We start from the raw sequence: 12685 nt of genomic DNA, 5'->3' as shown, positions 1-12685 counted from the left end.
GGATGCCAATTCAGAAAGAATAGTTCATGTAAACTATTCATTCAAATTTATGTTTGTGAAATCACAAGCAGAAAGAAACATGCTCTTGTGCAGTGTGTTTGCATGTCGGGAGATATCGAACGTCCTAGACTTGTCTTCGCTTGTTTCCCAGGCTGCTCTGTCGGTGCAACCGAATTCGAGCGAAATGTAGAAATCATCGGGGCCATTGCAATGTTCAAAACGACTGGCATCGGAATCTACGTCTCCTACAGAGAAGGCATGCTGGCCGTGCGACCAATCCTACCATCAACGCTAAACGTACGCAGTTACGAACTTGAATTACTGAATAGATTAGACATATGTAATGGATTTACGCTGCCATTTTTCCTTGTTTATATGGCTTTAGTAGTAATACCGTGTTAGTCAATATATTACGGTCTCACAGTATACAAAAGTAGGCCTATATAAAGATGATACAAATGTATTAATTAACTTCAAAAAGAAACAAGCTACACTTTGAATATTGTTCAGTAATGACAGACGTAAACAGATGATGAATATAGAATTGAATTGAAACAAACACAAAGAACTAAACAGCTACAACGATTAAAAGGAGATGGTAGAGACAGAGATCGATGGAGAGAGAGAGAGAGAGAGAGAGGGGGGGGGGGGGGGGAAGGGGCAGAATAGGAAGGACAACGAACTGGGATATAGAATAAGAATAAGAATTTTTGACATCATCCGAGTACATATGATGCGAACTGATTCATTTATTCTCTATGAGCTCTTTAAGCAGAATCATATAGACTTTGGAGCTTACTAATTGGGGAGCTAATTGGCTACATGGACGGAAACACGAATACGGTGATGGAGGGGTGTTATTGAAGAGGCTATATGGTTTGTCTCAAGCATTAATCATTCTTTTCTTCTTCTCCCCCCCCCCCCCCCCCCCCCCGCCCCAACTTTTCAAACAGCCCAACCTTTTACATGGACTTCTTGGCAACATGGACGGGAACGCTGACAATGACCTGGTGAGACGAGACGGCACACTCCTTGGCGACAACCCCACCGACCAAGAGATCCACAATTTTGGCCTCACCTGTAAGTTCCTTTTGTGACGTCACTTCGTCTCGTAAACAGTGCAAAAATAAAAGAATCGCCCAAATAACAAACAAAGAAAGAGTGAAAAGTTGATATCCATTAGTTATGGCATTCAATATAAATAAAAGACCATTTTCGTCAAAGTTCAAAGCTCAAATTTATTTCCATTTCCATCAAATAAACAGAGAAAATCATATACAATGTGTAAGCAGTGTAATAACAACAAAAAAGTAGATTAACAAAACACATGTGATATTAAGTAACAAAATTAAGAAATCGTAATTGTATCTGTTTTGATATACAATGTACATTGTATACACATGCATACATGTAATGCGATTAGTTTAGGTTCGGAATGGACATGGAAAGTCACACGTTTTGGTATTCTAGTCCTAAAAAGGGGATGGCTAGTAACTGATCAGTGGGAATCAGTGGGAATGCTGGTTTATGATTGCTCCAATTCTTGTGGGATTCATTTAAAAGTACATCATATATCTATTGTTGTGTGAAAATTATTTGCTTCAGAATGGTCTCATATTCAAGTAATATGCAATTTAATGTTTTTCAGGTTAGCATGCCTGTACAGTGACGGGGCATTAAACTGCACGTTACTTGAATATGAGACCGTTCTGAAATAAGTAATTTTCGAACAACAAATATATAATGTACTCTTAAATATCCCACAAGTTTGGAACAATCATCCCCAGCATTCCCAATGATTCCCACTGATCAGTTACTAGCCATCCCCTTTAACATGCTCTTGCCAGGCGGGTTCACATAACTTATCTAATACGGCTCATAACCCCGAATAATTAAGATATTCGGTGCGGAAATGTCAAGAACACTGTGTAGAGGTTCAAAAAACATCAACTGCTGATCCTAACACACTACCAAGGAAGGTACAGCTAATCTTGAGGTGTGAATTTTCTTACATTTCCCATTTCAATTTCGACCAGTTATTACTACAATTGCTGTGCCATTGCCATGTATATCGATTGTTTTTGCATATGTTAACAAGGTTAAAGAACTTGTTTTATTGTTTCTGTTGTAATTCCAATAAATGAGAAATGTGAAAATAAATTAACTGAATTGAATTGAGTTCTATAAATGAAATTTGTAAGATTGCAACTAAAGAGTTTGTTCCCCAAAAACGATAAGTCCGTATTTGCCAAATGGAGATATTTGCGATTAAAGGTCAACAAAAATAGAGAGAATGATAAGAAAATTTTCGCTTCTTTTGACCATAACTTCAAAAAATATAGCTTTATGTACTGACCAATACATCATTTAAAAGGTATTATCTTGTACTTTAAGACATAGACCTTACTTCAAAATCTTCAAAAATGGACTTATCGGTTTTTGCGAGCAAACTCTTCAACTGCTGATTTATGATATCAACGAACAACGTAAAGAGATGTAGAGGGAGAAAAATTGAAGAAAAACTCACACCTCAACCTTCACCCTTCTGCTTGATAATATCTTGTTTTTATGATTATTATTTCTTAATGAAATTTATCTCCCCTCCCACCCCTGCATATTTTACTTGTATATACTCTCCAAGGGGAAATCGAGGAGGATTATCAGCTCTTTTACTACACGGGGAACAATGAACACAGCTCCTACCATAACAATTCCTTCGTGCCCGCGCTCGAGGTCGGCCTCTACAGCTACGACGAGTGCTACGGTGTCGAACAGTGTTTGTTCGACTACACCGTATCCCTCAACCCCACCCTGGCCGATGCTACTTACCAGACGTACACGGCGTTCCAAACCAGCTACGACACCATTCAGAAACGTGAGCAGGAGTACTTTGTACTATACGTCATGTGTATGCAAATTTCCACCTCGTGGTCACGGAACAGTTGTGCTTGATAGAATTCTGCGTTTTGATTGGTTGCTTGTCCTTTTCAACAGCTGGACCATTCGTTGCTTCATCCATCCAAATAACTGCTATTACCATTATTATATAGTTTTGACCACGAGGATAAAAATTTCGGAGTTATATGTTGAGTGCCGATTGCAAAATATTTCTTGGACGTAAAATTACGAGCAATGATGGTAATGAAATCGTCTGGTTTCTGATTGCGATTGGTACGATTGGTGAATGAAGACAGTTTATAGCTTAAGATCCTTTACAATATTTGCCAGTGTGATTAGATTCAAAAGATCTGTTCCCCATTTCATAAAAAGATGTTTGGATAGCAACTTTTAATAGTACGACAACTTCCCATACAAACAGCCAATAAGGAAGCTTGATACATGTTGTTTCCATGACAACTGGTGTTCAAGCAAGAGTCGCTGCTACAACATCTTTTTTTATATAATTTTTTTTTTTTAATGAGACCCTTCTCGTAGACTCAGTAATATTTGTTCCTGCTCATGCTGAGGCTGCTGACATCGTGTAATGTTGATAATGCTAATCTGCTTACTTGTTTGTTTACTTTCATAGTTTCAGAATTTCAGACTGAACATGAAATAGAGACCGTTTCATATACGCACACATAATTATCCGCATTCTATCCACAGGAGATGCATGCCCTAATATGCCAACTCCCCTGAATGGTACGAGGACTCCTACCGACCCGACCAACTTGTACTTCGAAGATGCGGAGCTCGTTTTCGGTTGCCTTGGCAACCTCATCCTGACAGGTTCGGTGGTGAGGAGGTGTGAGATGCGAGAGGACGGCACTCTGGGATGGACTGGAACTGAAGGAGACAATGAATGCATAGGTAGATAAACAGTCGCCTGAAGAAAAGAAAACAGCGGCTGAAAACAAAAACAACAACAAGAACAAAAAATCGACGATGAATTTCTTAATGAATGATTTCATGCAGTACTCTTATGTGATGCTATTATGTAATAACTTTCTTGATTTGATAGTTGATAAAATATAACAGTTGCTTATACACACTGAATTTTCATCGTTATATACATATAAAATGACAGAGGTGTCCATTCATTCTCTTCAGTCGCCACACATGATTATTGGCACAATCATAATTTTTACTATCAATACTCCCACAATCATTGTTATCATAGTATAGCTGTCATAACTATTAAATTCAACCTAGTCTAGATTACATCGAAAGGAGCAGAAGAGCATCCTACATGATGCTCGTCTTTCGAAGGAATAAGTTCAACAATAGAATTAAAACATGATCGTATATATCTGGGGAACATTTTTCTTCGACTTAACGGAATGTTCAACTCGAGTGACGGCGACCTATCAAAGCCAGGTCGATTGTATTATGACTATTGTAATCTCAAGGTTAATGATTATGCCTCTGAGAGATTGAAAACTGTGAAATATGAGCAAAAAAAAAACACCCCAAAACAAATGATTGTCATAATGTTAGAACATATATAACTCTCTGCAGTAGTATCGCTGTTATTTCTGGCAGACTTCCTGCAATAAAACTTCATTATAATCGTACTCGCTCTTTTTGGTAGTGTTGAGAGGTATGTTATTATGTTTATGGAGGGAGCCCTCCTCGGCAAAGGGGGAGAATAAAATGGAAACTTGCGGGAAACGCTCGCTCGACGAGAAATGGACTTGGAAGGCCTGATTGTGTTGGATATTGTGTAAGAGATGATGACTTAGAGAGAGAAAAGGAGGAAAAACGAAAAGTGATCGAGGGGGTACCTACGCCAACGCGACAGTAGGCATGCGCAATGAATTTTCCGCCCGTGCGTCTGCGCGTAGGACTGGTCACAAACACTTAACGCTTAATGACGTACACGTAGGCTGTAGCAGGCAGTGCTACATAACGTTCTTCCTGTATCTCAATGTCTTTGTCATGTTTGTTGTTCTTGGTGCAGAATCAGTATGTGGCCGCCTCGATCCTCCAAATAACGGGTCCATCACGCTGGAAAATTCGGGCCAGGTGGCAAGGTTCGGCTGCGACGAGGGATTCTCCCTGAGTGGATCCGGGCAGTCCGAGTGTATCGACGGGCAATGGTCCAGTGAGACGCCATCTTGCATCAGTAAGTGTCAAAGTTCAAACGGAAATAACGTGTACATGCTGCATGATTATAGAGCTCCGATGTTGGACAAAATTGATGAAATCATAAAGAATGACAGCAGTATAAGTATAACAATGACAGATATATCATCGCGTAATAGAAGTGGCTTGTGGCATGGCAGTGGGATGATTTTTATGCAAACGCTGAATTTTGTTGCATATGTTTCATCAACCCATTCGTGTCATTCTAACCATACCAACGAACAGCATTCCCATGGATGCAGGCGACACACCATAATAATCAACACTGATACGAACTTTGTAAAAGCCTGCGCAAATGTTACTGAATTTATTAAAAAGAATGATAACAACGTTCTATGAGCCTGACATGGTAAAAGTAACAAGTGAACACGGGGAATGATTAGATAAGGCAACGTCGCAATTTGCCAATGTATTTCTAGAACACTGGCATGGGGAGGGATGTCATGATCCCATTAACTCATCTGCTGCTGAAACCGATTGTGGCATGTGACGTTTTTTACTTTGGCCATTACAAACCCTCGGTGACCACGGTTAAACATCATGACGGCTGTTTTATTTTTTATTGATCTGCGGCAAACAACCACAATAGATCGACAATCCAGGAAGGACTAAGTTGAACGTGAAAACATAAAAAAAGAAGAAATGAATTGGGCCTGACCACGAGAGAAAATAATACGTATGCATATGTATTCATAAATGTATACATGAAATAATCACACAATTTACGTATGTATGACAGACTGAGGCCGAGAAGAGAATGTAGAAAGGGAGAGAGAGAGGGAGAGAGAGAGAGAGAATGTTCAGAGTGTTTTTTCTTTTTTTTCTCATAATTTGCTTCATTTGCAACACAAACAAGGAACCACGAAACGTAATATTTTTGCGTATAGGTCATCAACACTCGTGACGATGGAGAAATAGAATTTACACACAGAACGATAAGACATTGACACAAAATTCCACTAACCCCCTTGCTTGAAGTGAACTTCAGGAAGTTTGAAGTGAACTTCAGGAAGTTATTTCAAGGACACAATAGGCAAAAAAAAATAAATGAAAGAAATATTGCGGTCTTTTTGATTGAGCCGTCACAACCATTATATTCGTGCATTGTTCCACTCATTTCATTCCTCAATAAGCTTGCCATATTGAATTCTGCTTTTGACCATTAATCTTAAGGAATTAGATACCTTGAAATTCAGACAATATCTTCCGGAGCATAGCAAACTTAGATTTGATGGGAGGTTAGTAGGCATGGCAATTTCGCCGCGACAACTAAGTATGCGCAACAAAAAGAAAACTCCTCGAAATTGCGTTACTTTTGGACGAAAGGTTTTTGCGCAAAACAATTTGGAAGGAATATTCTACATTTATTTACTGGTGTCTCTTCAGTTATGCAGTAAACAGTGCATTACGTTACCATGGTTACTGGCGCCATTCCAGTGAGTGGTCACCCAATGAATATCCAATTCCGACTAAACAGCGAGTAAGCCAGTGCATTTAAGAAAGCTGTCATTTTTCATCTGCTGTCATCGCTGTTTCTCCTGACACCAACCCCACACCTACTTCCCTCTTCTCTTCTTCCGGACAAAGAACTAACCCCACTCCGTTGATTTTAGCTTTCTCTGTCCCCTTTCTCGCCGCCCAAACAGTACCCGGAGAACCAACCGGTAGTGGCCCGAACACTCTGGCCATTGCCCTCTCCGTGGTTTTCGGCACATTACTAATCGTTCTCCTAGTCGTCGGCGCTCTCGTATTCTACAAATATTGGCAGTACGGATCGACCAACCTCGAAAAAGGGTAAGTGGTCTCGTTTCTTAAGGTTTTTGTCTTTTGCTTTTTTATCTTTGTTATCATCTGTTTATGTCGTCAGTATTTGTATGAAAGCTTTTCATCATTATTGGAACACGAGAGCGAAAACAAGAAAAGAGGGGGTTCTACAAAGATTTATTATTATTATTTTTTTAGTAGAGTATCTCACTGTTAAGTTATTTGAAGGGAAGTTAGTTGTTTTTGTTTTATGTATGGAAATGGACGAGAATTATATATGTTGTTTGGAAATACACCGTCTTCAGTTTGTCATTTGCGAGTGGGGAGAACCCCCCAAACATTCACCATGGATGGAATTTAAGAAACAAAAACTGAGATATATTCTGCAGAGGAGACGATTGAGAACATCTGCAAGATTAGTGATGGTTACCATGAAATTGTGGAAATGATTGAAATCTGGTACAAGATGAGAATGAAAGAGTTACAAATCCAAGATGTTAACCCAGAGTGTCATGAAGCTGTATGTTCAAACATTAACTTGATAAAGATTAATGCTACTGTAAAAGGGTAAATTGGAAGTTAGATACAATCTTGAAACAAAGAATTAGGTGTCTTACCTCGGTAATATAACAAGCGATGGCAATAGTAGCTCTAACAGTACTCCTTCTTTAGCCTCTATCATTTTTAATTCATGGTTTTGATGAATAAGTAATTTCCATTTTTCAGTCATACCGTAATTCTGGAGTAATGGTTTTATCGTAGATTTATGAGAGTCTTAATGAACATGAACGATTCAGCCGTGTGACCGTGTATGTCTGTGCATGAGTGCATGTGTGTGCCTGTAAGTTGTTACATTCATACGTGCGTACCATCCACCGTTCCTCCTCTCATTAATGCACAAGTACCGCAGCATTCTGTCCATTTTCCCGCCATTCCCGTCTCTCGTCTGCTCCCCTTCCCCCTACCACAGACCGCACGTCACCGACAAGAACGCCGAGATCAACTGGGGCATGGACTACGACATCAACGACTCCAAGGACATCGAGAAAATGGACGCGAGCAGCGTGCCGTCAAAGACACCGCCACCGTCGAACGAGACACCATATTTGTAGAAAGCCTTGTAGAATATTCATTAACGTATATGTGTCCTTTTAGCATACAACAACGGCAATGGCAATGACTCAGATTATGTCATCCACGAAATACCTAGGCCGCATAACATAAGTTTGGACCAAACGCTGACACATCCATTTGAAATCCATATAGGTGCGAGAATTTGGAGGAAACTCGATCGATACTTTTAACTGTTTACATTTTCGTGACTAATTGGAACCAATAGGCTGCTTCCAATGGTGATGTATCTTCAGATTATTACTTATTCAAATTCATTAAATTCTCCCACACGGACTTTTAGAGTTAATTACTTTTCAATTTTCTTCTAAAAGCTTTCAACCACTGGAAACCCGTTGAGATGCATAAATTTCTCGGTAAGTTCTGGGAAGGCAGTCTTGTAATAAGAAATTCCGTAACAAAGGGATGGATACAAATTCAGTATTCCAATGGACCATTACGTATTCCTTGTTTTAAATGGTATGCGCGATCATAATCTAGTAGCGGGACAAAATATAAAATTGACCTTACTATTGCCTTACAAATATTTAGAGTACAAGTGCAATTACATGTAATAGGGAATGTTTTTTGTACACGTTATTTTCAACACAGGGACATTTTTTACACGTATCATCATCATCAAATACATCTATCATTTCCTCACTAGAAATCCATGTATATATCATATCTGTTCGGAGCGTATTACCATAAATTATTTCTGTCTATTCCGTTTCTGTTTGATTAAGTGGTTACGATATGTAAAGATATGGAAAATGTCGGGAAACCTTCATCACAGTTGACAAGTGCATTTTGAAATGGAACATTCTTATTTTCTTAAATCTTGTTACATCAATTATTTTGTTCTCAATACTTTGATGTGGCTTCTTTGACGATGATTGTGCTTGGTCTATGCTATGATCGTAAGAAAAGAGCCCTCTTATGATTTACGGGTATGTGAATGGTATGTCTTATGTCATAAACTTTAACCTTAATATGCAGTCTTTTTGATATATCTGTTGTTTGAGAAGAATAAAAGAGAACAAGATTTATTGTCTAACAAACAATATTAACGATCCGAACTACGATTAGCATCGGATACTGTATTGAAGTAATAGAATAGGAATATCAACGGAAGTTGATTGCTTGAAATGTTTTATCAAATCTACACTTTGTTTCTCGGTAATCTATTTCACTCTATTGTCATCTCATATGCATATCATGTTATTTTTTGCTCTATTGAAAGAGAACTAAAGTTTATATTGAATTGGTGGAAGATACATCGTCTCACCCATATACTGACGCAGGGTTTCAGCCTGTCACTAGGAGTATTCATAGCTTTTGCATATCAAGAAGTGAATTTTAGGAGTATGAGGAGTTTGTTCAGTGAAATGGATATTGCGCGTATCTGGCTGACATTTTTCATTGTTTTCTAGTAGCTCGGAAAATTGGAACAGCGAGTTGCTAAAGAGACTAGAGTTTTGTATTGATATTCAATTAAACTCGTAATGTATTAGTGGAGTGCCTCATCAATTTGCTTTTAGAAACTGCACAATGAACGATACAGTTCCAGTGCCATCTTTCAATAAAGGTCCTTCTAACTCAGTACGTGACATTTGACCTAAGGACAGTGACCTGCCGAAAAACTTGGAAGTTCTAAGCGTAACGCAGAGGTGTGCCTGATCAACCTAGTTTTTGAAACTACTTGACTAGCAGTGGGACATGGATGTACAACGAAAGATGTCTAGGTCCAGTGCCATAAAAGATGCTTTTAGCTCAGTATGTTTGAAGTGCTTAGAAAGTTAGGAGATATGCACAATAGTTTATTATGTTACTCTAAGAATGGTTGACTGTCCTGTTTTCATTCTTTACACTGTAAATAACATGATACACAGTACATTGTAACCATGACTCTCTTCAAGTTTGAATACCAAAGACTTTTTATACTCATCATACAGTGTGTTTCCAAATTTGTCTGATAATTTCTTGCTTACTGACACATGGACTATGAATAGAAAGAAGTCTATATCAATGTATTAGATGTGAATCTATTGTATTTCTGCGACTTAAGAGGAACCAATTATTGTGTAGTCAATTCACCCATGGGCATTAGTTAGGCAAACATAAGTTCCAATGACAAAATTTTTGAGTATGGAGTTTTAACGATAAGTAACAGGTTGATCTGCCACTGCCAAAATTTATCATTGTATTATAGAATAAGTAACTAGTTGATTATCTTGCCATTTTTAGCAGTGAGTATTGAATAATGACATATATTTCATTTTAAAGATGTTTATAACAGGAAAGGTGAACACTTCACTGTAAAGACACATAGACAAGCTTTTCAGATTTATAGGTAAATACCTGGATTGTAAATAATAAAATGATTACAACTTGTTTACAAAACGCTGAATGATGTTACATGACTTTCTTTCTGTCTCCGAAACATCTAGATCACAAAGACATGTCATAGAAGATATGACTTTACACACTTTTACGTGCATTTTCCTGTAAGTAAATCCATGTATGTCCATTCATCGTGATGTTTCCATAACACGTCATTACACTCATATTCTTGAGAATACAGAATTAAAATATAGCAATTGCAATAACTGACTCTGAATTATAGATATTCTTAATGCATACGTAAAGGGAGACAATTTTAATTGGGAAGAAATCTTTGTTTGTAAATTTTCACTTTCTTCCGCAATTTCTTTCGAATAGAACTCTTAATGGGAGACACAACAAAGCCATAGGATTCTTTTTGTTATGTATTGTTTGATAGGATTTTCTTCAAAATGAAACATCAGAAAGCACAATTACTGTCATAGACATGTAGAGTGGACTCTCGTTATATTGAAGTCCTCAGGACCGGCAGTTTTCTTTCGTTATATCGAAATTTCGTTGTACCCGAACAAATTAACAATAAAAATACCTAGAGCGGATGATGTTGCAGCCTGAGTTTTTACATTGATGTAACCGTAATTTTGTTATAACAGTGTTCTTTATAACGGGAGTGCACTGTATAAAAGTTTACCTATTTTTTTTTTCTTTAGTTACAGCAGATGAATCCTCTTCGGGTAAATAGAACACTCTTACTTACACATTTCGTTAACAACAGACATTCGTCTTTGCCATACACAATTCTCCATGCCTATCACAGAGCTAACGGTGATTTATTTGTTCTTCATGCGATATCATAGTATATACTGCCAGAATACTCTAGATATTACATATCTACCTCATGTCATGATGAGTAACTATATTGCAGTTTTCATGCGCCTGACATTATTGAGGTCTCTTTCGGGAAAGAGGTTCTGGCATTGCGATTACGTCATCACAGCATCAAGTTTAACCCAGTCATTACCATCTGCTACTTATTTGTATTCAGCGTCAATGGCCATTTGAGTGAGGTGGTGGTGCCGTGAGATCTATAGGGTCTTCATAGTAGACATCGTTATATCGTTACATTGTTACATCTTACTTTTTTGACTGGTGGTCCGTTCGGGCTGCTAAAATTTGCAAATCTGAAATTTGGCGGCCCAAAAGTAATATGCAGTGGCCCGAAATAAAGCAAAGTAACAATCACTTTAAATTATAGAATCTTAGTCCCCCCCCCCCCATTGGTCCACCAAAAGATACATTTTTAGGTCTGACACCAATTTTTAGTGGCCCCGGGCCAGCGGTACAGAGGGCCACCGCTAATGTCGACCCCTGGTAATAGGTAGCAGTACTCATCACTTGCTAATGGAAATAGTTATGTATATTTCGTAACAAAATATTTATTGATATAAAAGTACTTTTAAATCTTTATACCACTTTTGATAACTGATCTTACCTAAGAATTTGGAAAACCTTACAACTCTTAACACCGCTCTACTTGGAACCGCTGCCATAATCTAATAAATCACTAATCCTCATCTAAGTAACTTTGGGTGTAAAACATTCTCCATGGAAGTTTTGTTCTGGACACTATTCGAACGAACTCTTAATGAATATGGTGTCCTGAAGTAGAGTGAAGTGAAGTGGTTACGGGTACCTGATGTGTCATCCATTAAAGGGATCGTACAGTTTTGGTTGAGACCTAATTTCAGGTTTCTAACATTTTCTGGTGAGATAATGAGAAACCTCTTATAAAATATGAAAGAGCATGTAATTCTATGATGAATTCAATGTTTATTTGATGAAAATTGGTTTTGAAATGGCTGAGATACTCAAAAAAGAGCGATTCTAAAAAGTGTAGGACCCACACTTTATTACGATCGCTTTGTTTTACTTTGTTTATGGATGTTTCAGTCATTCCAAACTCGATTTTCATCAAATAAACTTTGAATTCCTCTTAAAATGGTATGCTCTGTACTATATCATAAGTGTTTTCTTGGTATCTCGCAAAAGTTAAAAGCCCAATTTTCATCTCTACCAATGCTGTGCCATCCATGTAAAGGAATGGTATAATGATGTGTAATAACACATGGTATAACTTTGCCTGAGGTGGGGATTCAGGTTTTAACTTTTTGCGAGGCAACTGCAAACCACCACTTTATGGAATATTGAAGAGCATACAATTCTTGGAGGAGTTCGCAATGTGTTTGATGAAAATTAGTTTTGAAATGGTCGAGATATCTAAAAAGAAAAGAAAAACAAAGTAAAACAATTGGTCCCAATAGAAGGTGGGACCCAACTTCGATTTTGATATCTGTTTTTTGATATCTAAGCCCTTTCTAAACCG

The 12685-nt window shown here is 37.9% G+C and overlaps 1 protein-coding gene across 1 annotated transcript in view; it reads left to right on the top strand.

Annotated features, from left to right (window-relative positions):
• LOC139736395 (sushi domain-containing protein 2-like) overlaps positions 1 to 8121 on the top strand; it is a 29210-nt gene extending 21089 nt beyond the window's left edge. The window contains exons 14-20 of the mRNA XM_071647149.1: positions 152 to 297; positions 954 to 1080; positions 2642 to 2875; positions 3607 to 3810; positions 4901 to 5065; positions 6732 to 6879; positions 7820 to 8121. Of these exons, the coding sequence (XP_071503250.1) occupies positions 152 to 297; positions 954 to 1080; positions 2642 to 2875; positions 3607 to 3810; positions 4901 to 5065; positions 6732 to 6879; positions 7820 to 7961 (1166 nt within the window). The 3' untranslated portion in view covers positions 7962 to 8121. The remainder of the gene's footprint in view (positions 1 to 151; positions 298 to 953; positions 1081 to 2641; positions 2876 to 3606; positions 3811 to 4900; positions 5066 to 6731; positions 6880 to 7819) is intronic.
• Positions 8122 to 12685: the final 4564 nt, after the last annotated feature.

This window comes from Diadema antillarum, unplaced genomic scaffold, assembly GCF_040938485.1.
Source record: "Diadema antillarum isolate AM-2024a unplaced genomic scaffold, OU_Dant_1.0 seq00000643_RagTag, whole genome shotgun sequence".
Lineage (NCBI taxonomy): Eukaryota > Metazoa > Echinodermata > Echinoidea > Diadematoida > Diadematidae > Diadema > Diadema antillarum.
Note: the sequence above shows the minus strand (reverse complement) of the source record. Positions and strands in the feature narration are given on the sequence as shown.